General features: G+C 44.0%; 2 protein-coding genes across 2 annotated transcripts in view; one reads left to right on the forward strand and one right to left on the reverse strand.

Moving 5' to 3' along the window:
• The window catches only part of LOC139914223 (endoprotease bli-like), a 149,352-nt gene extending 147,550 nt beyond the window's left edge, over nucleotides 1-1,802 (reverse strand). The window contains exon 1 of the mRNA XM_071902488.2: nucleotides 1,632-1,802. Within this exon, the coding sequence (XP_071758589.2) occupies nucleotides 1,632-1,802 (171 nt within the window). The remainder of the gene's footprint in view (nucleotides 1-1,631) is intronic.
• A 4,224-nt stretch (nucleotides 1,803-6,026) lies between these two features.
• Nucleotides 6,027-27,980, forward strand: mms22l (MMS22-like, DNA repair protein). The gene is made up of 26 exons (XM_071902456.2): nucleotides 6,027-6,140; nucleotides 6,732-6,932; nucleotides 7,537-7,662; nucleotides 8,002-8,054; nucleotides 8,471-8,558; nucleotides 9,508-9,685; nucleotides 10,115-10,208; nucleotides 10,621-10,751; nucleotides 10,893-11,006; nucleotides 11,117-11,293; nucleotides 13,104-13,166; nucleotides 13,286-13,405; nucleotides 14,394-14,629; nucleotides 16,865-17,081; nucleotides 17,407-17,696; nucleotides 21,226-21,407; nucleotides 22,117-22,267; nucleotides 23,026-23,165; nucleotides 23,375-23,517; nucleotides 24,164-24,320; nucleotides 24,669-24,814; nucleotides 25,432-25,643; nucleotides 25,895-26,061; nucleotides 26,730-26,826; nucleotides 27,110-27,277; nucleotides 27,471-27,980. Exons 2-26 carry the CDS (start codon nucleotides 6,757-6,759, stop codon nucleotides 27,544-27,546), a joined length of 3,702 nt encoding a protein of 1,233 aa, XP_071758557.2. The 5' UTR covers nucleotides 6,027-6,140; nucleotides 6,732-6,756; the 3' UTR covers nucleotides 27,547-27,980.

Consider the following 27,980-nt stretch of genomic DNA (forward strand, 5'->3'; position numbering starts at 1 on the left):
GGCAGAGGTGTTTGTGTGCGAAAGCATGCATGAGGGACAGAGAGCGAGGGGGGGCGTGGGGGGGTGGACTGTCCAATAAACTCCTGATAAAGGTCAAATAGATGTTTTATTCATGATCCAGGCGGCAGCAGCAGCAGGGCCAAGGTTGAGATGAGCTTACGTCCCCATTCCCCAGGGCCAGCACTGCACAGAGCCTCACGCCAGGCCAGCGGACACTTCCCCTAACACTTATCAATAGCATCAACACACACATGCACACACACACACACCTCCAGTATCACTTATCAATAACCTCAAATCACATTTTTTGGTTGTCCGCCCTGAGCAAAATCAATGGAAGAATGTATGTCTGCCACCAAAGAACAAAGTGTACTACACTCTGAATGGAAAAGTACAACATACAATCTTTATGCGTTCCTCAGCTTATCTCTGATGGAGATCAACTGTAGATGTGTTGTACAACTCAACTGCATGGTTCTACCTATAACTATTTATATACAGAACCGTAAAAATGAAAAACAATAATATCCAAGTTGCAATTCAACACCTAAAATCCAAGAAATCACCCATTTTGCAGTGATCCCTGAACTATTCATATGCCATATAATCTGTTTTAAGGATTGTCTTCACTGGATTGGATTCCAGCCACCTTTATGGTGTATTTACCAACTGAAGCACCTAGTACGTCTTTCAACAGCAAAGTTTCTTGCCATAAGGGTGGTGCACTAGCTGTCATGAGGGTTTGCTCACTGCATGTTTTCATAAGCTAATCAAATAGCATGTTTTCTCATAAAGCTCTGTGGTGATTAGTCAGTCTTTAAGTCTACATTATCATGTGAGGAAAAGAATCCTTTTTAAATCTGGAATATAACAGAACAGAGGAGGAATTGATGTGTCAAGTCATAAGGGCTCTTACCTTTTAAAGCTTTCTGACTGTGAATCTTTCATAAAAGAGAATCTGAAGAAGTTCATTTTAAAATCTCTCATACCCCCAAACCCCCCCTTTGAACTCACTTTTACAAAAAAGCAGAACTATTCCACCTAACCAAGACCCGCTTGGAGCCCTTAGTTTTTAGTGCAGCCTAGAACATTTTGAGGGAGCTGACACACTTTCAGACTCAACAACCAAAGTAACCTTTAAAGTATTGATGTGGAGAGATCGCACCTAGTCTTCTGACAAATGGAAAGATTTCAATATGACAGATTAAAACTGAAGCAAATAGGTAAAGACCCAATCATCTCCAAAGACATTCAACTGTGGCCTATTCCCCATATAGGAATTTCTCAGAGGGATAAACTCTAAGGTTGGCTAGGCAAAAGGGTGTAAATGTGTGTATGTGTGCATACGTGTGCCTTTGTACGTGTGTGTATGCATGTGCATGTGTGTGTCTTTGTAAGTGTGTGTGCCACTCCGTGTGGGCGGCCTACTGTATGTGCGGGTCTTTGATCAGATATGAAATATTCAGAAACGCCGCTGTAATTTGATGAAAGTCAGATATCCCTCGAAAAAGGAAATAGAAGTCAGCACTTTGGCAGCTCTCGACAAAAAGCCCTCAGTAACCGGATTTAGAGAATGTAAATTGCGGGCCCATAGGTGGAGGTAATAACGGGGGCTTTAAACATGCACTGACCCGTTGTATGAACTCTAGTCCGTGCTGCTCGGCCAGGGCTCTCGCGGCCCCGACGCCTCCGTCCATTTCCACAGCATAGAAGACATGGCGGTTGGTCCCATGATGCCCCTCTGTGGTCACAGGTTGCCTCTGCAGCAGGCAGCCAAACACCAGCACAATGGCACTGAACATGGGGCCTTTAAAAAGATTTAGAGGAAAATGATTGATTACAGTCTGAAAAGGATGAAAGGAAAAAAACATTAACTAAAACCCTTAGAAATTCATGTCAGGTCTATGTTTTCATGGCTGGCTGCAGTGTGGACGAAGTGTTTTTATGATGCCATGTTAGTGTTAGTCCAGAAAGCTTATGTAACATATCTATATGCTGTATTGCATGATGATGTTTTGGTCAATTTAATGAGGAAAATATTAGTGTCACACTCTAATGAAAGCATTTAGTGAAATGTTGGTGGTCAATAAACACATAATGGAGAGAACCGTGTGCCTCTATCTTTATCCTTTTTGAAACTGATATGCCCCAGTATTTTTTTTACCATTATTTTATTGGTTCTAGTTAATGAGCACTGAAAAAGTTGACACATATGGATAACATAACATCTAGATTAAAACAAACAAGATTCTACACTGTGGTAACTCATTACTGCATCTACAATCGCAAGAGAGAGTTCAGCACTGCAACACAAACACTTAGAAATTGAAACAATAGCATTACACTCCAAATGCCGCCTAACCACTCTTACTGACTTATGGAGTGTAGGATTCACTATCTCAGTATCGAACATTGGCAATTCTCAAACAGATTTGCCCACAGCCACCTCCACTGTACTTTTGCTATTGCATGAAATCCACAGTGGCTGCCACCTACAGCATGAGAACCACCCACCTGTAGCCACAGAGAGTGAAACGTCCAGGAGAAATCTTTTACCCGGTGCGATGAAAGCTAGAACTCTGGCATCAGGGGCCCCAAGCGAGACAACACACTCTCTCCAGTTCCCAACCCACACGTTTAATCTCCCGGCCTTGATGCAAATGCTTTGAGTGCAGAAAAACAGCAGCACTTTCATTCTAAGTACTAACTTCCATCTTTATGCAAAACAGGCACTTTATCTGGCTTTCTTTATGCCATCCCTTTCCTGTGAGCAGCTCGCCATGGCAGAACGAAGGGTTGTCGCCTTAGCCTTCTCATATCTGCCAACTGACAAATCGAACAGCCTGTGCATTATTGGAAATATTGAAACTGAAGCTGATCAATTGTCTGAACTCTCACTCCTTCCCCATAAAATTGGTCATTTTTTATATATACTGTATACACTCATTTATATTGAAATTATTCAGGAAAGCAATGGTAACAAGGGATTGTGTTGTATTCAGTACATGTATGTCCACATACACACATACACACACACACGGTTCATTAAGTTCATCACTAAAAGGCTGCATCTAATCATAACCTAGCTGATTATTTGGCTCACTCCTTCCCCCGGTATGCAATCAATATTTATTGTCTGCAATCTTTGTAATTTTGTTGCTTTATTTTGGCCATTTTTTATGTTAATATGCACCCACTGGTGTACAGTAAAAGTACAAATTACAGGATCACTCTCTCTCTGTTGTTCCCTGGAGGCTATGTTGATCTCACTCCACGTCAAAAACAAAGCGCCTCCTCCTGCAGCGCTTCTCCCAAACAACAAACAGTGCGGGTCGACCAGTGTTTAAAGTCTACAGCATCATTCAGCTCCAATCTCCCAAGCCCCTGGATGAAATCGATAACCTCACTTGGGGACCGAGCCCCAGTCAATCCCAGTGAGGCACGGGGCCAGTAGCGTACACCCACCCAGCGAGCAGCAGGCCTCAGGCAGAGACAAAGTAGACAGGGAGAGAGAGATGGAGAGAGAGAGAGAGAGAGGGAGGGAGAGAGAGAGATGGAGAGAGAGAGGGAGCAGATGAGGCATTGAGACTAGAGTACAGGAGCGCCACATTGAACAGTGTCAGGGCCTCGGGGCCTACTGGGACGCTGATAAAGTACCTGGACATTTTTATAGACAAACTACTTATTTCCGTCCTCATATCGCTTGGGAAGACTGATAACTTTATATTCCTCTCAGGCAGAGGAATGAAAGGGCCAGGGGAGGAGGGGCCCTTTCAGGAGTTTAATTGATCAAACTGTAGCCACGAGGGTTTTTTTTTTTCCAGAGATAAAAGTGACTAGCGCTCTCCCCTGTACAATACAGAGATCTTTTAGAGACCAGACCCCATGAAAAAAAAGAGAATGTAACTCATTATGCAAAGTCATTATGGGGCTCCGACTATACTCTTTAAAAAGGGAGAGTTAATGTTGGAATGGTAGCGTACACGATTTCCAGAGGTCAAACTATAGGTCATAACTTTACTGTATAGAACATCCACATTACTGCTCCCATCACAGCTACAGTATAGATTGTTTTGCAGTCAAGCTTGAATAGCATGATTTTTTAAGTGGCTGGAAATAGTAAAATAGTGTGTTATTAGTGCTTAGGGGGTATTTAAAGGGCAGGTTGGTCACTGAGGTTAGAGAGAATGCCCTTTAACTGGAGGACCAGGGTTCATTCCTGCATGTTGGCAAGCATCCACCCTGCTGAAGTGTCCTTGAGCCTCACACTGCATCCCTACCAGCTCCAACTAGGCTGCTGAGCTGAAGCTGACCCTGACCTCTGACCTCTGACCTCCATGTGGAGGGGGGCAAGAGAAAAGAGAACTTCACTGCATAACACTTCATTCATCTTCACATAGGAAAGAAATTGTTGTTGCTGCTGTTGTATTCAACTTGTTACCTACCTGTATGCATGCACACACACACGCACACACACACACACACACACACAGAGAGAGAGAGAGAGAGAGAGAGAGAGAGAGAGAGAGTTCAGTTCAGTTCAGTTCAGTTCAGTTCAGTTCATTAAGTTCATCAGGAGGACCTAAAAGGCTAACAAAGTCTCATTACATCCATCACACAGGCATCTAATCCTTTCCTAGTCTGATGCTATTACATAAGGATCAATACTTGTCAATACATCCAGAATATGATCTGAGTCAAGTTTTCAGTCATCAAATTGTTAGTCGTGAGTCTTGGCTTGTCATGAAATGTTATAGACAACAAACAATGTCCAGTTTATATCAAAGCCTGGAAACGAGGCTACAGCTGAGGGCGATGGGAGGGGGGGTGAGACAGGTTCAAATCGCACTCCTTCCATGTACTACAGTGCCTACAAAGGTTTCAATGGGTTTGTAGCGTAGGAACAAAAAACAACACTCATTTACCTTTCACATCCAGGCGACAGAGCCTTCATGCAGACGGGCTGCCTCCTGTTGAAAGCAGAGCAGGAGGTCGATGCATCGTAAAGGAAAAAATCTCCAGCCGCTTCCATTTTTTTTTATTGTCTACACTGACTCGTTATAATAAAACGCGCAAATCAGACCATGCAAAGACCCGCATCTGTCGCGTACCTCCTCCCTGGGCAATCCAAACGTGCAGAAATAACGTGTTATAAGTGGAGAAAACGAGCACATCCTCGGCGTGTGGCGGAAGGGGGGATTTTGTTAAGATGTGAGAATGCATTAGAATGCAAGAAATGGTGTGATGGCGAGAGGGACTGTTGGCAGAGACAGATCTGCATATGGAAATTAGGGTTAGCCTGGATACAATTTTACTTAAACCGCTGCCTTATTTTGTATTAATTTGACAGGGACACCTGCAGTGAGACTGAAGGGCACAAGAAGTGACTTTCACAGAGAGACATAGAGTAATGACACGAGGCAGGTCGCGCAGCTCAGTGCATGATAGCCCTTTATTTGCCCACAAGTGACCGTCGATAACATCTTTTAAACATAATAATGCGGATATTTTGAGGAAAAACAGAAGTAGGCTATTTGTCAAACGACAAACTGTAATGCCTATTTCTGCATAAGTGCCATATAATTGCAGTGTAAACCCCATCGACTGTCTGTCAACGCTGGCTTTAATGTATCAGACTGTAAATTATGTTGTTTGTATGTGTCAACCATAGACCGTAAATGGCCCAGGACATTTTTTTAAACTAGTTTAAATACGTGTTGGTCTCGCAACGCTGTCAGTAGTAGTTGGAAGGTCTTTTTACTAAGCATACTAAGCAAAATCAAACAAGCCTCGGAGAAGAAAAGATAGTAACACGAATGTTTGAAACTCTCTGACCATCACAGACAAAAATGAAGACGCACTCTGCCTATGGATTTATACGAAGACGGAAGTTTGTAGCAGTGGAACCTCTCGCTTCGCCTGGATACTTCCTGGCAGAGACCACGCCCACCGCTAAACTTCAGACCAATCATCGAACGCGTCAGTCGCAAGGCCAATGTGAGCATGCGTGCTATGAACGCGCGGGAGAGACTGAAAACCCAAACAACCACCAACAGCAGAGTGATAGACAGCTGTGCAGTCCTCACACTTGGCTTTAAATTTACGGAATATCGCACGGACATAAGAAGCACAAATACAAGGTTTGTCACGTTGTTGTCTGCCTGGCGGTTCTGCTGTGTCTCGTTAGCCTTCCATGTCAACTTGCAACTTCTACTACTACAAGCAGTTGACTTAGCTAACGTTAGCCATGTTGTTGCCTCGCTTATGACTTAAAACCCTTTGTGAATCGTTAGGGTTAACCGGTAAAATTCGCGTACACCTGGCCCTGCGAGCAGCACACGAGGTATGTATGTTTGTCGATAAACAAGGCCACATTAATCTCCAGATTGTGAATGGGGTGCATACAAGACAGACCGTTGTCTATAGCTGCTGGGATTCGTTGACTGGTGAATAGTGGCACCTTGCAGTTGGGTTGTTCTCACCTGTGTATTTCATTGTAATGTTGTTCTCTTTGGGGCAGTTCTTCAGCTCTGAATGTATATTTGTAGTGTGTTCATGTTCAGTCTTCTGTCATACAGTACGTCTTTTCTGCACAATATGTGAAGTCCTATTACATTTTGTCCTGCACATAATGTGTGTCCTGCAATACTCCTGTATTGTGTAACTATCTTATGTGCAGCATAATTAACCAGCTCAGATTTCTTGTGTACCTGATGTCCTTGCCATTACAGGTGATCCTGATTCTGCAGTGGCGACATGGCAGAGGACTTCAGCCAGTCCCTCACCCCACCAGTTTCTCCCTTCACAGCTGACAGTCTGTGTGAGCTAACCCCGGCACGGCCGCCCTGCTTCTGCTGCTCCTCTGAAGCAGGGGAGGACCCAACCCGGCCCCTCTCTGCAGAGGGATACACCGGGAGAGGCTCCCTAAAGCGGTAAAGTCAATTTCTCTGTCGGTGATCCATTTGTTCACTTTTAGCAAGAGGATTGATCAGGAGGGAAGGAATTATTTTCCTTCAGTTTTACCTAAAGCCTACAGTCAACTGGAGGGATGCATTCATTGTGTTAACAAAGAGGATGTCATACTGTGTTATCACTTTCAAATCATACCTCCTTTTCTGGGGCATGTAACATATAGTCACCTATCCAGCCTAATCTCAGTTGATTTACATTGGATGGAGGCGTTACAGTATACCCACCTTCTCAACTACAACTACAGCTATTTCACTGTTGGTCTCTCTCTACTGGGACAAACAGCCACCATATGAATCTAACTTGGCTGTTGTACAGTATTTTCATTTTCAGACACTTTTCACATTTTTTTCATGCTACCGGAGTTTGATTTCAAAGCCATTTATAACTAGTGGGAGCGATAATATGGATATCCTACACCGTAACACTACTAATACCCTTTCTGGCCCTGTGATGATTATGCTAAGCGGAAACACAACTCATATTTCTATAAAAGTCATTGTAAATTGTAGTGGTCATCATTGCAGCATTGAGTCTTACTGCTATGACTCTGCATCCCCTTCAAAGGCTGCTGCTGCGTATTGACCCGGCCCCTGCAGACTATGAGACGGACACAGTGGAGATCTTTGGCTTCCCCTGGGTAACAGAGACGGCACTGGTGGAATCTACAAAGCTGCTCTTTGGCTTGTTCAGGTTAGCTAAGAGTTTCCTCAGAATTCAAATATTGAAAACATTTGACAAGGTAAGGTTGTCATATCCAACCTATTAAGAGATCATTTACAACAAACAATCTGTCATTAGCTGATTAATTAAATTTTCTCTTTGCATTTTAAAGCGTATCAGTTGAAAGTTAATTGACCACAGCCCTGCTCTGAAGGTCCTTTTCCTGGTGACTAGACTAGACCGCTAGACTAAAAGAATAATCACTGATGGAACTTTTTGAATTTAGGCTTATTCTGTGTTTGAAAAAAACATCCTTCATGGTTCATTCATACACGTCTGTAGTCTCACTTGCTCTTTGTTATATTTCAGACAAAAAGTATTCAGGCTGGAGACCCTGGTGCAGTCCAGTTCACATGACTTTGGTAAGCTTCTGTAGACATGCCATGTACACCCTGAACAATAATTGGGCTTTGACTTTTCATGTGTAAAGTTACTGGTCTGAGTTGTGGTGCCTTCAACAAAGCATTTTGTTCACACATTATTAGACATTATTTGCTTACACAAACAGACTTTTTATGTACTAGCCATAAACATTCAACAGACTGTGGTGGTAGTGTGTGTGTAGTGTAAATGGAACATCATGTTTTAGCTAAAAAAAATATCAGGTGCACGTAGTGGAATTCTTCATTCAACTGGGGTTTACTGTTCCAAGCAAATGGAGTTTTCCAGAAAGACAGACCAGCTCACCTCTGGTGTTGCGTTCATGTCTGATATGGTGGGTTTGGTTTGCGTTAAGTTTATCAAAATGCTCTGTACACTTTGCCCATATGTGTTTCAGGTCAAGCAGGCAACCTCCACTATGAAGCAGAGGAGCTCAGACAGCAGTGTGTGTTGTTCCTTCAGTATATAAAAGTCTTCCTGTACAGGTAATTCTACATTAGAAAACTTGCTCACTCACTCTCATGGTAGTCCTCTAGTTGTTGAAAGAAGGTTGAAACACACATCCGTGTTAGTAGGGTGCTGGCCCACAGGAACAAAAAGTTAAAGTAAAAAGCTGCAACTTTTTACTTTGAGTCCTCTAGTTCTAGCTGTTCCAGCATTGCAAACTTTTATTAACAACTTTTATTACCCCAAGCCTGAACAAAGTAAGTGAATAAAACATAGAAGATTTATGAAGTATGACACTATCTGATATCCAAGTGCCTGCATGTGACTTATGACTTCTTATGGTTCCTAGTTCAGGTTTAAGATTTATTTGGACAGAAGAACATGCATAGACACACATATTACATGTTCATATATTCATTTATTTCCATATATTTTCTTTTTCATGTTATCAGTTTTTCTCATTTGTTACATATTGTATATATCTTTGTTTTCATTTATTTTATACAGCATATGTTTTCATTTTCATATACATATTTTTCATTCGTTCATTTTTCTTTGTCTTAGTATGTTCTACTGCTGTTTTTTGCACAATTCATATATTTTCATATTGTTTCATTCATGTATTTTTACTTAATATATTCTAGTGTCGTAATGCCAGGTGCATTATGTTTAATTTTTCATTTCCCCAGTTTGCTCTATTCTTGTTTCTATCCTATTGTTTCTTTGCTATATGCTATTGTTTGCTGCTTCAAGAAACCAGTTTCCCCACAAGGACCATTAAGTTTCATCTTATCATCTAATCTGTGCAATATATAGAATGTAATGTCAAAATTTCAGTGTCAACCTTGTTACTAGCAATTTTGTCTTTTCAATATATCTCTTGGTTTTTTTTTTAATCTGCAGATCATAAAGTCATCATTACCTCTGTCCCCAGCCACTGTATTTTCTATATTTCTTTGAACTGCATGTCCTTTTGTATCTGTCCAGATACCTGGAACCTTCCAGCACCCTGGAGGCAGGACCCTGCCACCCTTACGAGGAGCTGGAGGCCCAGCTCCCCTCCGCTCTGCTGGAGGAGCTGTTCGGCATCACTCTCCTCATAGGACGACTCAAAGACCTGCCTGCTAACGTGCAGAGTGCCTTCACTATGCAGAACCAAGGAAAGGTACTGCTAAACAGCAATTAGCTTGCACATTCTGACCCTGTGCACAGATACACAGGCAGCATTTTGAGGCGTTGCAAAAAGAATAGGGCTTTGTAATGGGAGCAACATCAGTGGGGATAACATAATTGAGCTTTATAGAACAAAGGTTGAGCGAAAAAATACTATTAGTTATAGTTGTTGTTTCCAAACGTGTCTCAAAATGCTGCCCCTGCAACACAAATACACTCTAGAGTCATGATTATATGAAAGAGTATAAGGAATCATTAGTCTTGAATGAATATCTCACATGGACCCACTTTTTCTTCTTTTCATGGTACTCAACCAGGAGTTCCACCCACACAGAACTGCTTGATACAACTTGCAAGGAAATTTTGATTGATATTTTTGAATTAAACTTGTTACTCCATCTTCCTTTATGTTCTCGCACAGATTTTTCCTCCTTCTTGGCATTTGTTACACCTTCATCTGGACATCCACTGGTCGGTCCTGGAGATCCTTCACCTGCTGGGACAGAAGATGCAAGGTACGAGTCAGGCATGCTCCAAAAAGGACATGGGAAGTAAAGCTATTGAAATGTGAGATGTGGCTTGTATTATGTTGTAGATTAGAGATGCACCGATAGTATCTGTAGTATTGAGCTCCATGCTGATACTTTAATAACATTTTTCGGTGGGAGGAAAAATGTCTCCTGACGTGAAAATGCTGAAATGCTGCTACATGTGTATCAGCTCTGAAAATTTCATGTCGGTGCTCCTGTATTCTAGATTTAAGACAACAAAGATCTTCAGGTTTGGATATTTCGCTGTTTTTTATGTGACATCTGACAGCTATCGCAATGGGCAGTAATTTTATGCACCAGAATATGACTTTCAGCTCATACAGAGTTACTATCTGTGAAACTGGGCTTTCATAATTTTACCTGTTCATCTCCCCAGGCCAGGTGGTGTACGCCCACCAGTTTGTGAACTTGACAGGAGAGAACCTGACTGATACCAGTCTGTTTGAGGAACACCTGTGCAGTCTGCTGTGTGACCTCACTGGTCTGGCCATGGGCAAATACAGCAAGGTGGGCGGCTGGCCTCAACTCACTGTGTCTCGCTGTGCAGCACTGCACCAGCGCTATTTCTATTCGTAATGTTAAGTAATTTATTTTGTACTGGAGAATAAAACTGCACATCTGACTTTAAATGCAACTGCTATTTTCCAGGTGAGGCCTACAGAGGCTTTGACCAGCCGTCATTACCCGTGCTCCTGCACCAAAGAGCTGTGGATCCTACTCATACAGCTGCTGGAATATAGGAGTAAATTGTTGCACACACAGGTGAACAAATGCACACACACATAGACCAATATGACACACAGTCTTTCACATACACATTCATCGAGCAGATTTTTGTCCTCTTACATTTACCCATGTGTGTTTCCCACCAGTCTTTCTGGAGCTACATGAACTCGTTGTTGAGGCCTCTGGTTTCAGGGAAGCCTGCAGCAGAGCAGTACAGCGGCCTCCCCACCCACTGCAAAGACCCTCTGGGATTCACATGGTGGTTGGTCATTCAACTAGCAGAGCTGGGCCAGTACAGCCGTAACGGCACGATCCAGAACGAGGTAAGAGGTTGAGAATCACAATTTTGATGTCTGAGGATGTCAGATTGTAGTAAATGTTTCACAAGGTTCCCGCAGGTCATGGAATGTTGAGAGGTGTATTCCAGACAGGGAAGGTCTGGGAAGTTGACCAGTTCTCTGGAGAAGTCGGGGAATATCAGGGAATTTTACAAATGGGTCACTTTACAGGAATACTGCAGAATGTATTTTGCAACTTGTTTCACAGTTTTATTGTATTAACTGGTGGTTTCCAGCCCAACTGTAGTGGAAACTAGAAAAACATTTACAAATCAGGAGGGAATAACATTTTAGTTCATGGAAGCGCTTCCACTTAGTTATGGAAAGTCCTGGAATTTGGGCACAGTGGGAGCCCCAGTTTTGGATACTGTGAATGCTTAATAAGCACTTGATTTAACTTAAGCAGGCACTTGGACACCCTCAAAATTAACCACATAGATGATTAAAGTTCTTCTCATCTTAAAACCCATTAAACTACTTCACACAACACGTTAGTGTGCTATTTTGCAAAGTTTAAACAACTACAGTAACCTCAGTAATAACAATAATAGCTTTATTTGTATAGCACTTTTCTAAAACAAAGTTTACAGAACAAAAGGTACAGAAACAAGGTTACACGAGAAAGAGAACGCTGACAAAAACAGAAACAGTAGTGGAAAAAGAAATGTCATTACATAACCGCAAATGTGCCTGAAAGTGAAAACTAAAACTAAAAGATGGCACTGATTCTGCATTTCAATAAGTAGGTGTTCTGATAGCGAAGGCCTGGTCTACCCTGACCCTAAGGCCCCATCGAAGCACTTAACCCCCAACCGCTCCAGTGGAGCTGTTCAGCGGGCAACAGAACAAAGGGTAAAAAAATCTGTCGCAACCTTGCAGCTCCACCGAGGTGCATGAATCAAAAAGAACCACAGGAATGAAAAGAATTCTGCTAAGTGATGAAGGCTATTTCAGCCAAAGTTGGTTTTAATATTACAGCTTTGTCAAAGTTCTCCCCAAGAGTAGCTGAATTATTTTTTTTCCTACTGGGCAACAGTAGAAAGCTGTGGTTGTACTGGGCAGCCCCCACATCTGAATGTGTGTAACTGCGTGAATGTAAGGCAGGACTTGGCTGATAAAGTAAACTTTCCCGGAATATATAACGGTTAACAAAACTGAGACACTTGTCACAGCTTGAGATATAGTCAAATTTTTAGTAGCAATTGTGTAACTGTGTATTGTTGAAAAATAATCTGTTAGTTGGATCTCCAATGTGAAATCATGTTTTCTGTGTTGCCTCTGCCTTTCACAAACATGGCAAAATGCTAGATGAGATTTGAAGTGTTTCATTACAAAATAAGATATCCACCATTTGGAAAATACTGACACTGACAAAATGATTGTTGCCATGAAAGTAAAGCACATTATGGTTTCCTATTAAAGTTTGGACTCATCTTAAGACCTTTGCTGGCAAAATAGTTCTGTTTTTCAGGATACAATCATCTGTGGTTTTGATATATTGAATTTCAGGTTGCAACACTTTTCCAAAATAGATTTTTTTTTTTTTTAAATGAAACCCTTCCTTTTAACAATTTATTTGTCAGTATAATAGAATTCCACGTCTCCAGTGAGGATGTCTCCCATACGTGTCTAGAAATAGGCAGATGACATATTGACTTTGTTGTGTATTTTGTGTTATATTTTGTCTGTGGTTACATTTTGATATAAAGCATAATTAGGAATTCTTTGCTATTGTTTATAACAATTATTATGGTATTATTTTAAGGTTATCAAAAGGTTTTTTCTTTACTCACAGAAACAGCTGGAAGATAACTGGACTTTTGTGGAAGAGTTGCTCAAGTTAACTTGTAACCCTAAGGTGAGCACTGTGTACAGTTGACACATTGGTGTTTAACCCTACAAATTCCTTTATAGTCCTATATTAGATCTAGCTGTGTGTGTGTGTGTGTGTGTGTGTGTGTGTGTGTTTAATAACAGGGAGGTCTACCAGAGGAACAGGTCAGGATGCATGTCCACTGCTGTCTGAGTCTGTGTCTGCTGTGGGAACCCAGCACCAGCGCTGTCTCCACCCTCTGGGACTACTACAGCAAGAACTTGGTGAGAACAAACCTCCAGTAGAAACAAGGACATTGTAGACAGTCAGAGGTATAAGTATTAGGACAGTTAGCTAAAGCTCTAAAGTTGCTCTTCTTTTGCTGTTTTCATTGTTTCAACATAATGTAATATGGAGGCTAAAAGCCGACAGTCGGTTCTGTTGCCTCATCATGGGAGTGTCATCTACAAAAAGACTAACTTTAGCTCCCTGTCCTAATAGAAATTAACGGTGCCAGCGACTGTTTATGTGATGCTATGATCCCCATAGGGAAGCTGTCTTTTCTTTTGCCTCCCCCTCCAGGGAGGTCAGAGGTCATGGTCATTCTCAGAACAGCATCCCTGAAGCTGGCAGGGATTCAGGGTTAGGCTTAGACCCCACTAATGACCGCTTGCGACTACATTTTCACATACTTTTATAATGCACATATACATATTTTTCATTCATTCATGTTCTACTGTTATTCATAGATTTTATACTTATTCCTATAGTTCAACTTAATGCAATCTGTTGTTGTAATTGTCAGTTGTATCATATTTGATACCCTTCTATTGCCTCATTCTATTTTCATTTATGCTCCATTTCTCTTTGTTGTATCCTATTACTCTTTGCTGCTGCAACAGCCCAATTTCTCCATAGCATCCATTTAAGTTTCATCTTATCAGAGAACAATCTCGTAATGTTGGAAGTCACCTATCCCTTTCCTTTGGTCATTAGTAAACAGCATTGTACTGCAATTTAATGGCGTGCATTTCTTTCATATTGTTCACTGAAAAAATATCAATTACATTTTGAACATACACCCTGTAATGTGTAATATTTGTAGTTTGTTTAAAATGTTTTCTTCATTACATTTTCATTCATGGCACATTTCTACCAATTCTTCTTATTGGCTCTTGCTAGCATTTGATTCCAAAAGTTACTGTAATTGATTGTGCTGCAATGGAGACAAATATTATCATTCAATTTCTCCTTTCTGTCCCTCCACCCCAGAGCGGCTCGTTCACTGTGCCCTGGCTCGGGGTGTCTGGTCTGGGTAGTTTGTGCAAAACGCCCCAGGCTCTGTTGGAGCAGGCCCGGAGCTGCTGCTCCCCCTCCCCCCTCCACTCTCCAGGACACACCCAGCTCTTCCGCTCAGCCAACTCCTTCCACATCTTCCTCAGAGTGCTGGCCCTCAGCCTCGGCCGGGACGGCGCTGGTGGAGCCCCACAGAGGCAGATCAAAGGAAGGTAAGCATGGAGAGAGTCTGAGAGGGTATGCAGTTCACACTCCTTCTTCACATTCCCTTCCACTATGAAAAGGACGTGTTGCGTCTAAACATTTCACTTGGAAGCAAATACTTGGTAAGGTTATTTGGAGGGAAAGAACATTAGAAGGGAAACAAGAAATGGAGGCTGTGAGGAATGATTACCGATCAAGCCTAGGCGTTGTATTGATTCATTTTTGCCCTTGATCTTCAAGTATGTGATGTGTTTGTGTTTGGTGTGCTGTTTGTATTTGTGTCTGTGTATGTGCATACTTGTGTGAGCACACATACAACATGTGTGTTTGCACACTATCATGCATGTGTGTGCATTTGAGTTTTGTTTGTGTATGTGCCAGGTGCACCACAGTCCCCCAGTGCGTCTTTGATATTTGTTCAGGCCCCCCAGTGGAGCAGGTGTCTCAGGAGTCAACCACCTGCTCTTCAGCACAGACCAGAGCCAAGGAGCCTCCCACTGACACACACACACACACACACACACACACACACTGAGCACACCTGCTCCCCAGAGCAGTGACATGGTTAGGGTGTGTGAGGGAGTTGGATGTGGGGGGGTTGTCTTTGTGAAGAAAGGTAAGAAAGAGAGGAGACCAAAGATCACAAGCTGATGTGCGCATCAGAACCAGGCGCTGGACCATCCCATATCCCCAGCCGGCTGGGAGCCAGGGAGAAGCAGCCGCAGATAAATCCGCCTAATGACTTCCCTCTGTCTGGAACGTGCTCAGCAGCACCGCAGACATGGGGTCTAATTAGCTAACGAGCGTGGCGGTTAATTCGCCTTAACGAAGCCGCGTTGGTTTCCAGCACGGATAGAGAGGGAGCTTGGGCGGTGGAGGGGTGGGGGATGTGGGTGGTAGGCAGCCTGGCAGCAACCGGACTGGGCTGGGACAGGTCCAGAAACCCCCCACTCCCCACCACAACTACCAACACCACCACCCCCTCCCCCTCAGGAGGCGCGAGGCGTGCCGACTGCATCGTGGCAACGTTTCGGCAGCGTTCCCACTCCTGGCCGGGCTCTGTGGGACGCCCGCGACGACCGCATTAATGGGATCGACTGGGAGCATGTTGATCTCCAACGCCGGGAGTTAGGAGCATCTGCTCGCCTCCGGAAAAAAAGCTGTCCGGGATAAACAAACAGACAGACAGGTTGGGAGAGCACAAAAAAATCCCCACTGCTGCCTCCCAATACGCTGCTTATATCCCTGTTATATATTACCCATTCATCTATTTAAATCTCCCTCACCTCACCCTCTGACTGCATGCTTGGCCACCTTCTCCCTTTACAGTCCTCTGTGGGTGTAACTAAGCTGTTTTTGTTGTTAACCTGGTCTTTCACCGCTCCGTTCTCATTGTTCTCTCCTCCTTTCTTTGTATCAGCCGTACTTCTTCCACTGAGTTTGTCTTGGGATGCTCACTGTTTGTGTTTTGACCCAAACAGCAGCCCTACTCACCTGTGTGGGCTGCATCTGTGTTAGGGGGGATGGGGTGTGGGGGGGTTGAACTCTCAAGCCTTCTGAGTTTCCTGCCGGGGGAGCAAACAGCCAGGAGGATGTGTGGCGTTGTGTGTGTGTGTGGTTTTATTGATCTCTCTCTGGTGTTGCAGTAAATTGGTTTGGCTGTAGAGAGAGGGACCAAGCGCCCACTGCTGTGTGTCTGAGTGTCTCTGACATTTAACATGATCTTTAAAGGCATTTCTCCACGGTGCCCGCAGGATCTAACAGCGTGCTGGGTGGTTCTCTCTTTTCGCTCTCTCTCTCTCTCCCTTTCTTTCTCTCTCTCACCCACATACACACACATGCACACACAGAGGCCAGGCAGCCCGGCCTCTCCCCCGGAGCTCAGAAGGTGATGGAGGCAGGTGGTGGTGTGTGCGGTGGGGGTGGAGAGTTCAGTTAGTCAGCATTTGAAGTCAGGGGTTTCAGAAGAACAAATCATCTCTGAAGAGCAGAGTTAGTCTACGGAAGAAAAGAAAGATTGAAAGTGAGAAAAGAGAACAATTTGAACATTCAGTTACTTCAGATTGACACAGGCTATTGGAACAGAGTAGAAATTGTCAATTTAATGGAATCTCAATCTTCTCACTTTCCTGCCCTCTGTCTTTCTGTCTCTCTGGCCACTTTTTCCTCTGGTCCCCCTTCACCTGTCCCACTTTTTATTACTTTCTCTCTTTCTTCCTCTATTCCTCTCTGTCTTTTTCCAGGATCTACTCAAAGTTCTCCTCAAAGAAGATGCAGGAGCTGTCAGAGGCAGGGCTCATGAACTTCCTGCTGCTGTTCCTGGTGGTGGCCAAGCAGGTAGAGCTGGAGGACGTGGCCGGCAGGGCCTGTGAGCTGCTGGGCTTCCTGCCCCCTAACTGCCCCCCTGGACACCGCACCCTGGTCTGGAGGGGACAGCTATCACTGCTGTTGCTGTTCCAGGTATGCTTATCAATCATAGAGAATTCATCAGAAAACATATTATTTCAATTATTTGAAAGAAACTAAATAAATAAGTAAAAAAAGTATTTTGTATATCAGCCTAGTTGTGCTACATGTGGGTGTTTTTCCCAAGACAACACTAGTCTCTCTATTTCATCTGGAGGTGTACTACTGCAGCAGTAGGCTACATGGGCTGTATTTTATTTGCTTTTATTCATGCTGGCTTCTCTAAAATGTTTTCACAATATATGGCAAGAACATACAACAATTAATGGACAAATTCCACCAGTTCAAGAGTTTTGACATGAGCCAACCTTTGTTCTAGGAGAGGGGTCTGGATGTTGCTGCCCAGGCTAGCTGGCTGGCCTCCTCCTTTAACGAGATGGCCAAGGAGTTCTACAAGAAGACCACAGAGGCGTCTCGTAGACTTGCCCTCTGGGGCCCCCTGGGCTCATACCTGGAGGGTGTGGCCGAGGTGTTCGAGACTAGCACCAGTCTCGGCCTATCGGAGGAAAAGCTGCTCAATGAGGGGTTTGATTGGTTGCTGCCTGCATGCCGCCAGTCGGAGCTTAATTCTGCCCTGGGCTTCCTGCAGATTGTCCTCGCCCAGCTCAGGTGAGAGAGAGCTGGTGTAAATAATCCACTAACTCTCGCTTTCACTCAATCTCTCACTCATTCTTTCATTCACCGATAGCCGCTCCAGCGCTCAGCTCTCATATAAAGAGGACACATTCACACACTCAGACAGATGTTTTCTATCCAAGGCTAAGCTTCTATTAAAATGTGATAACTGGCTACAGTAGAGAGTGATCACTTCTGCTATTCCCAACTCCAGCCCAGCACCCAGAGTCCACTCACTTTTGACACTGACAATAGCAGGATTGTGCTGTTCTCCCAGCAGAAATGAGTGTCTGTAAAGCCCCCTGTGTTGCGTTGAGGCCCCTGTTTGTCTCAGGAGGCCCGGTGGCCCCCAGGTCACCCTCACCAGGTGCTGGCAGAGCCCTGAGTAGAGTTACGAGCCCGAGGGACCCTCATGGACCCTCCTGTCGCCATGGGGACTGTGGCGGGGCCATGGGTGTGTGGAGAGACTATGTGGTCCTTAGGGCGTCGGGACAGGTTCAGCTGCAGGACACGGGTGTGTGTTACACGAACGACCCCGGCCGTAGGTCAGAGAGCTACTGCTGAAACAGTGTCTGTTTATGTGGGGAGGTGGAGGCAGGAACAGAGGCGACAGGAGATAGAAAACCACGTCTGGTGAGACTGTCTGGAAGGTTATGAAGTCTGAGAGGAGGATGATGTGTGATCATTCAGTTTAGATTCATCTCAGTTAAAACCTGTGTACAGCTGTGTGTCGGCATGCTGGCCAGCCGTTACAGTCCTCAATAACACTTTACTTTCCAGTGGCCTTATTCCACTAAACTTCCATTAACCTGTGAATTAATGTATGGAAACATATTCTGAGTACATAATAATAGTGTGTAGTACTTATTCATATTTCCCTAATACATAATGTACTCACAAGGGTGTACAAGGTGGACAAATGCAATACTAAAGCAACTGCTTAGAAGAAGTTGTAATAGCCAAATAAATGGTGCTGAGCGTTATATTTTCTGCTATTCATGTTGTGTTGTGGCCCATTGAACGCTAAGGTTATAATATATGCACAGACATTCATTGAAAATGGATTAGACCAAGTGCTGCCATACATTTTTGTTTCTTCAGTTATCCTGGTATGGTCACATTGTAATAAAATCTTGGGCAGTAGCAAACTGGTTGCCCAAATGTATTCATGCCCAAGCTACATCATCACACACACCTTTGTATTTGAAACCAAGTAACTGCGACTGTACATTGCACAGTCTTACGGTATTGCATGTATCAATATGCTTTGTATGCATCAGAAGTCTTCATGCCCATATAAGTTCATTACGTGTAGGTAAATTTTGAGTAAGCACTTAAGAGTGTTACTGCCGCTGCGCTCTTACAATACTTACAAAAGGTTAATAAATGAGTTGAAACCCGAGAATAAGGCCGTTGTAAAGTTAAGTGTTACCGAGTCCTCTCACTGATTCATGTAGGTGTATGATTACTTTTATTCTCTGGTGTATACACTCCGCCCTCCCCAACCTGCACGCACACACATACACACACACACCAAAGGTGAAACACTAACTTAAGTGTACTCCTCTCTTATTTCAGGGCCTGGCTCCCATAACACGGTATCTCGTTAGCTTTGCTAATTCCCAAACTTCCCATCTCAGATCTCGGGGTTGGAGGGCACACATTTGCACATTAATGGCCGAGGAGCGAGAGAAGAGGAGAACTCCCAAAGGCCCTCTGTGTTATGGCCTGGACCACACTGACCCATTTAACCAAATAAAAAATACCATGCTCTCTCTCTCTCTCCAATCCGTCCCGCCAAATTAAACATAATTCTTCTGCCTGGCAATACTCTGTATCTCTTTGTGATTAATGCGTTTTCTCTGACACAATTAATGGGTAATTATGTAGCCTGGCAAATTTAGCCTGAGCGTCATTATGTCTATTAAGAGCCGTGTGGAATCTGCACACATTAAGAGAATTATTCTGCCAGCGGCTGAGATGGAGGAGGGTCCGAACATTCACTCTTGATGGCCATTGCCATGGTGCTAAGGCAAGAAGCCAGTCGGAGGCATAATTCCTCACTTCTATTCCTTCCCATGACCCTCTGCTGTGGGGGGGTGGGGGTGTCTCTGGATGATGGGGTGAGTTGGCATCGGCACACCCTGCTGGATCTGTTTTCAGCACAAACAATTAATCCCTATCTCCTTTGGCTTGATAAAAGTACAAGCCTCCCTGTGAAGCACTGGCCCTTGTGATCATCAAGGCCTCTCACTGGATATTGAGCCTTTCTTTTCATAGTCATTGGGTGGGGGTGACTACTGTTGGATTACTTTTGAAGAATTTAGATTAAAATGTAGGGGAAAAAAACACAATCACGCCTATATATTTTGACGGAGATGGATGGACAAGGGAAGGCAGTGTTTTTTGTTTGGAGAAAGTGGTCAGGGAGTACGTTCAGTTTGTGTATGGGTGTGTGTTTGTTTGTGTCTCTATCTGTCTGACTGTGTTAGGATGCTATGTTTTTATTTTGTGTGTGTGTTGGCTGCAGCTGAGGGAGGGGTTAAATGGGGTCCCTAATGGTGTGTGTGTCTGGTGTGTGTGTGTTTGTACACGTTGTAAGAAGCTGCAGTGAGGAGGATTAAGTGGGGTCTCTGACGATGTCTTGTACAATGAGGGTTGATGGGTGTGAAAGGCCCATTCCGCAGTAGTAACGAGGCTAATGAATTCAGACTCTAATCGATTGTCTCAGCTCTCTCTGGATTAGATGCAACCTTGCTGGAAGGGAAGGCACCGCTGAGGTGTGTGTGTGTGTGTGTGTGTGTGTGTGTGTGTGTGTGTGTGTGTGTGTGTGTGTGTGTGTGTGTGTGTGTGTGTGTGTGTGTGTGTGTGTGTGTGTGTGTGTGTGTGTGTGTGTGTGCTAGTAAGACAAGCAGACTGGGGTGCGTGGTTGAAGATAGGAGGGAAGGGGGGTTGCTAGTGCTCACCCCTGCCCCCTTTTCCCTCACTCTATCCTTTCCTCCCTCCCCAGCGCTGCGCTCCCCCCTCTCTCATCCGGGCGAATGAGGGGGACAGGAGGATCATCTCCAGTCTAAATGAGATTACAGCTCCTTCAGCTGCTTATCTGGGCTAATGCCAGCCACTGTGGGGCTGCTGTAGCGGCTGGGGCCGGGGCCAGGGATGAGCCACGGGAGCCAAAGTATAGTCTATGTACAGGGGATCAGCGTTAGGCTCCACTCTCTGCCTATCATATCCTCCTCTCTCCTTCCCCACCTCCACCCCACCCAGCTCTGCTCCACACTGCAGCGCACCGCCGCACCCACTAATCCCCCAGGAGAGAAGAGAGGGAAAACACAAGGAGAAGGAGTGAAAGAGAGAAAGGGGGGAAGGAAAAGGATTTGAAAAAGTAGAGGGCGGAGGTGGAGGGTGCGGGGTGTTGTACAGGAGGGGGAGATACTATGTTTGGATTTTGCGTTGGATAAATTAGTTTATCTGTTTTCCTTGTCTCTGTGTGTGTGTATGTGTGTGTGTGTCTTTCTTTCAGACGGGTCCATCAGCGCAGTGTCCAGTCGGCCCCCACCTCGGCCTGGGCTCCCACTACCACCAGTGTGGTGAAAGAGCGCCACCTAGCGGTAGCAGCAGCACTCTGGGCCCACTTCTTCCCCTTCCTCCGCAGCCTACGCCTCTCCCAAACCCCCCCACCACAGCTGGCCGATGCTGCTGCAGGTCAGCGACACACACTGGGAGGAAAAAAGGAGACTGGGTGAAGGAAAAAGAGGGGTGGAGTACAGAAGGGGAGAGAGAAGGAAGGGAAGGAGAGAGAAGAAAAGAGGCTTGGACAAGGGTTCGATTGATATAGGTTTTTGAGGGCTGATGGTGTTATTTTTGGATTGAAGCTGCCATTAGCCAATATTTTTTGCCAGTATTCAATATCTTTAATTGTTTTCATGCCAAAAAATTTAAAAGTATTCAATGCTTCCCCTAAAATGTATTATTGGCACGGTGGAAAAGCCTGTGAACTGGCATTTAAACCATGGGACACTCAAAGCTAACAGCTAGTGCAAGTTAGTTAGGGAGGGAAAGTGTAGAGGTGTCAGAGTAGGTCAAATGAAAGAGGGTGAGGCTTGCTGAAAGAGAGAAAGGCGGATAGAATAGGATAAAAGCAGAGAATGGGACTTTGCGATGAAGGGAGAGAATCTGAAGGGGGGCGGCAGGAGGGAGAAATAGGTGGTGAGAGAACGTTAGCTAAGCCAGCGGGAGGGAGGAAGAGAGCATGACTTAGGGTTGTAAAGATTCAGGAAGCATGGGAAAGAAAGGTGGAGCGCTGGAGGAACAATCAAGGACACAAGGAAAGTTTTGTACGTTGCACTTGACTCTTGGATGTCTCAACTCGCTACTAATTCAGACTACAATGTGCTGATTTCATCCTTCTCAGGTTTCACTCTGTTGGCTTTTGATCTGCCCAGCTCTGCCCCCCAGGACCTCCAGCCCAACCCCGTCCAGTCCATCATGCAATGCTTTGGCTGGGACGACATGGTCCACCCACTTCTGGTGACTCGCTACCTCCCACACCTGCTCCAGAACAGGTAGACCTCTATGGCCTTTACAGAGAAGTGGTTTTGCATGATCCACCAGGAATTTTTGATCACAAAAACACAGAATGTAAAAAAAATCATATATGATGTTAGTTAGGGGTTATATAATTGAAAAACAAAGTAAGGAGCGTCCTGGTGGCTCATTAGGCACATACCATGTAAATGCGACGTCCTGGGTCCGAATCCGGCCCAGGACCTTTCTTGCATGTCATCCCCCTCTTCTTCCCAATCTTTCCTGTCTCTCTATACTTTCTCTAATAATGGACGAAAACAACCCCAAAAAATCTTTAAAAAACAAAGTAAAAGTTGTATTAATGTATAAATTTAATGTTACCTTACCTGCAAATTTTCACCCTCCACCATCATCTTCTCATATTCAGAGACAGCTGTATGTCATCGCTAAACATAGAAATTGAGTTGAGTCCCACCCAGAAGCAATGAAAAGGGAAGGAGCATTTTAGTTGTCCAAGACAAGTAGATGTCAATTACCATACATTTATTTCTCAGAAACAACAACAAAATATGTGACAGAGGACCAAAGAAATATTTTGTAATTATTGATAGAATACAGGAAAAGCTATGACAGCTTCAGTAGGAAGAGACAAAAAAATGAACTCTGTACTCTGTATCAGGAACATGCACCTCACTCACTGCGTGTTTGATTCCTATAACATTAAAGAACATTAAACCCAGTATTATTTATTACACACTTTACATTTGTATTCCTTGATTATCTCTTTCTTTCCCAGTGAGCTGGTGTCATCACTGAGTAGTGGTTCTGGTGTTGGTGTGTCAGGCTCTGCCCAGTCCCTGTCGGTGAGGGCCTGGTTCCGCTGTGTTCTGCAGCAGCACCTTCACAAGAACCCAGACGGGTCCAATAGCAGAGCAGGTAATACTACTAAATCTACAACTGCACCTTGCAATGCAATAAATTAATAAACACCCATTGTACACCAGGCAAAGATCCCACTGGTCATGGAATTTCTGGAATATCATGGAATTTTGAGAGGCGTATTCCAGACAAAATGTCTGATAAACTCTGGGGAAAAATAAATGTTCCATTTGCATGAGAAGTGTTTGTACCTGCGTTGTTGCCAGGCCGGACTGTGGACGAGCAGCTGTGTGAACTGACCCGGCTGGTTCTGAGGCTTCCGGAGGTGGACAGCCTGCTGCAGAGAGCCGGCCTCCAGCCCACAGCCACCAGACTAGAGTCCAGTTCAGCTCTGGAGATTTTTGTCAAGGTAACAGATGCTTACAGGTTACATATAAACTGCCGATATATCAGCGCAATCCACAGCGAAACCTTACGTCTCAATGTATTTTGAAATTTTACAGTACATTAGCCTGGCTTTAATGTATCATGAAATATTCTACATGTGGGAGATGATGCCTGCAGTCAGCTACAGTAGAAAATTTGGAGTTTTTGCAGGACATCAATGATTTACAGTCCTACTTCCCTAGGATGTCCTATTTTCCTACGCGTGTGCATATAAGACATACTCAGCATATCCAAGTCAAATGTATCCCATAAGTGTGCACTACATGTGATGTATTCTGAGCGTATTAACGTTAGTCATATCTGGTTACTGGGAAGTCCCAGTGACAGTATAGTGGTATCTACTTCAAATACTGGACTGGCAGCTTGCATTTACATGCAAATTTTGTCAAATACATTTCTTTCCTTATCTGCTTTCTCATACATTGTCTTTCTTTCTCTGTCTCTCACCTCTCTCTCCTCTCCTTTCCATCTCTCTCTCCTCCCAACTCCCTCACCTTTTCTCTCCTTCTCTTTTTTCTTTTTCTCTTTCTCACTTTCGCTCTCCTTTTTCTTTCTGTACCTCCTTACAACTCCTGCTTCTTACTCACCCTGATTCCCTCTGTGTACAGGCTGTAGGAAGTGTTTACAGTGGACTGCAGGTTTTGTCTGAGCGTTCAGCCATGGTGACCAGAGCTCTGGACTACATCGGAGACGTCCTGAAACACATTAAACCCGCCCTGGTCAACAAGAACCACGAGGGCATACAGCTTGCCTACTGGGCTGTTGGTAGGTGCAGGGCCCAAATACTTTACACAAAGCTCCAGGAGTACTGAGCTTGAATGACAGGGCAGTTCTGTATGAAACTAAAGGGATAAAATAGTCTTATAGTAGCACTGCTATTCTTAGATACTTGAAATAATAAAAATAAATTATTTTTAACACTTCCAGTAGCTCCCCATCACTTGCTCTAATCTGGAAGGATTTTAACCAATATGAGAAAATATGGTATGTTGTTGTATAGTGGTGTTTTTGTGTTTTTTACTGTGGTCCAGGTTACAGATAGGAGTAGGGAATCATCATAGTGGTGTAACTGAGACTGTGGTTGCCTTTTATGTTTTTTACTGTGTGTTCCAGGCTGCATAGTGAAGCACTGGAGCCCCCTGCTGGCCACTTCTAAAGCCCAGCAGCTGCTGTTCCGCATTGTGGACGGGCTGCTGCTTCCCCACAACCTCACACAGCAGGACAAAGCACTCAGGGACAGCCTGCCACTATATCTACAGGTTAGGTCTGACACACACAAACACACATGTCTTGAATGATTGAATTTATAAGGGCATTCCATTGACTTAAGTCAATTAGACTTCAGTCTGTCCCTAACCCTAGTCCATAAACCTAAATAGGCATTGTCAAATGTTGAACCATGGGGCGTCCTGGTGTGTCAGTTGGCAAAGACACACACAATGTGCCTGCAATATCCTGGTTTCAAATTTGGTCTTGGACCTTTGTCACATGTCATCCCCCTGCCTCCCTCCCATCTTCCCTCTCTCTCTCCATTGTAAAGTAAAAATGCCATAAAAATAATCTTAAAAAAAAAAAAATAGAATTGGGCCCAATTTAAGATATCCCTTTCGTCCCCACTTTTGAGGATTTTCCTCATTTCCTCTTTGCAATCGTATTGGGTATTTGGTTCTTACAAGGAGATAAGCAGCTTAACACACACATGAACACTTTTACTAAATCTGGACAATCAGGCCATACTGCAGGCTTGATGCACAAGGTTTTGTGTGTTGTGATACAGAAGTGGAAGCCTCATTTAAAAACCCACTCACTCATCTGTTAGTTATGTGTTGGGGTGTTTCCACTCTGGCACTGTTAACTCCTTCTCCTCCTCCTCCAGGGTCTGTCAGTGGCTTCCAGTGTGTCTCAGTCTCAGGGCGTCTACCTGAAGAAGCAGCTCCGCTCTGTCACCAGCAGATATCTGGACCATTTCCTACCTGCTACGCCTTCCACTGGCGCCATAGCCAACCACCCGGTGCTTCTGGGCGCCTGTGAGTCCAGCCCCAGCCTCCGGGGGGCAGCACTCAGGAGGACCATCCTGCAGGTCCTCTGGTAGGTCTCTAGTTCAGGGATGTGGTTTGCCTCTCACTCACTTTCCATCTGGTATTAACTTGCCTCTCGTATCCAGATTGTGTCTAGATATGATTTGGCTTGATTATGTTTACTGCTGACATTAAAATGAATCTCTACATAATGTCATACCAAAATAAAAATAAATAAAATATTGTCTTAAAGTAAATATGATAGTTTCACTTCTGTAAATAGAGATCTAAGCTTCTTAGAAATCTCCTCTGCTTTTACAGCGAGAGCTTCCTGCAGTTCAAAGGCCACGCCCCTCCGCCCCGCCTCACGTCCGTCCTGATGTTCCTGTTGGAGCTCCTGAGACGAAACGGCGACTCAGACCCCGCGCTCCTCACTCTGCCCCTCCCCTCCCTGCTGCGCTGTCTGATGCTGGTCAATGAGCCGCAGGGTAAGACCGTGCTCGTGCACACACACCCAGAAACATACAAAACACTATGAAGTTTGTACGTTCTACCAAATTCTCTAATTCAGGTCTAAGTGTTTGTCTCATTGAGTGTTTAAGTGTTTTCCAAGTTTTGATGTATGGATGATATGTTATGTTATGTTTTCCCTGTCTGTAATGTGGTGACGACTTGGTGTGTTTCTATGTCTGTGGGTGTATTTGACTTGCCTAATGAGTAATGAATTAGTGCTATTTCTGTGCATATGTCTCTGTTACAGTACTAGCCAGTTGATTCAGGAATTTGACTTTTTTTTTTTTTTGACTGCAAGATTTTTTTTTTGGGGGGGGGGGGAATTTAACAGTTCCACACAAATATTGCAAGAGCTTGCAATTTTGACCAATCACTGCACTGTTACCTTTTTAAAGTCCTTCAAAATAAAAAATCGACGAGGGCTGCAATTTTTACAGCTTCACTTCAATTTCAACACAATAGGCACTATAATCGCAGTACTTACAGCAAGCTGATGGTCACAAACTTGTCCTTAATGCTTGCAATTTTCATCAATCTTCACACTTTGGGGCAAATAATACAGAAAACACTGCATTTTGACAATCAAGTTATTGTTTGCAGTAATCATAGAGGCGCTGTCTAATGGTATCAGTGTTTTCTACAGTGAGGAAGACGAGCACAGATGCCCTACAGCTTGTGGTGGAGCGATGTGCTGCTGCATCTACAGACGGACCATGTGACCAGATGATCACTGTCCTACGGTAATTGACAATAACCTCTGGCAAAAAATATCTGCACCTGTATTACAGCTGTCTGGTGTTGTTAATAACATTTTTAGGAGTAGTCTGGGTTCTATCATACCGCATCCACATATATCTTTGGATTTGTATTTTACTTTGCAATGGTTATTGTACAACATCTGTCAGGTTATTTGTAATGCAGACAAGAATGTATTTTCCTACTGTAGGCACCGTGTATCCAAGCCAGATTATTTATAGTAAAGCCTTCATGTTATGTACTTGTGTATGTTCCCCATGCTCCTAGGTCATTTGTGGAGGAGAATGAGGGCGTGTATGACAGACAGGTGTACAGCGTCCTGCAGACGGTGGCGGTTTTAGATTCCTCTGTTGTTCAGGCTCTCATTCCCAGCCTGTCTCTCAGTCTGAGAAACATTGAACACAAGAGAGGACTGGGCAAGAACGCTGCCTTGAGGTGAGTAGGATGCACAACCACGTGCACACACAACCACGTGCACACACTGGATGCCATGTAGACAGTATTAATTTACCAAAACTGTTTACACCAAAACTATCTACACTATAAGCAGTTGTTGCCCCCTGAACTAGGCATATTCTGTTGCTGTATGAGACGAATAATGCGCCTGCTCAATCTCTCTGTGTGACAGGAGTGCATACAGGAAGTTGCTGGACCTCCTTGGGGAGAGTGGCCAGGCAGAGATAATCTGTCTAGAAGAGGACTAAAAACAAAAAAAAACTTGGTTGGTTTTAAAAACAGGATATGAAGAACATACAGTACAAGACCTGGATTCAGCTCCCAGAATGCCGTGTTAGCCATACCGACCTTTTCTCTTTTTTTTTTTTTTTTTTTCTTCCAAATTTCTAGCCAATAGCAAAGCAAAATTCTAATTTTGGATGAGCATCAAACATGGACACTGCCATGCTGTCTACATGGTATTAAAATTGATAGAGTTTAGTACATTTAATTAGCGCTAAACTACTGTTGTAGTATGCTGGTAAGTCACAGTATACATACATGTATCAAAATTGTTTCAAAATGCCTCATCAGTTGTATTTACTGAGCTTTGAATGTTCTTCAAATCATGGACCATAAGCCCAATATCACTAGGATGTATGTATTGTACATATTGTAGAGAGAGTGCAATTTTGGATTTGTA

This window comes from Centroberyx gerrardi, chromosome 12 (genome assembly GCF_048128805.1).
Source record: "Centroberyx gerrardi isolate f3 chromosome 12, fCenGer3.hap1.cur.20231027, whole genome shotgun sequence".
Taxonomy (NCBI): domain Eukaryota; kingdom Metazoa; phylum Chordata; class Actinopteri; order Beryciformes; family Berycidae; genus Centroberyx; species Centroberyx gerrardi.

Bases quoted from the DNA above. Each gene is read 5' to 3' on its own strand.
- mms22l (XM_071902456.2), top strand. From the start codon at position 6,757: ATGGCAGAGGACTTCAGCCAGTCCCTCACCCCACCAGTTTCTCCCTTC. The intron at 24,321-24,668 runs GTAGGTGCAGGG...TGTGTGTTCCAG, and splicing joins GCTTGCCTACTGGGCTGTTG to GCTGCATAGTGAAGCACTGG. The intron at 26,827-27,109 runs GTAATTGACAAT...CCATGCTCCTAG, and splicing joins CAGATGATCACTGTCCTACG to GTCATTTGTGGAGGAGAATG.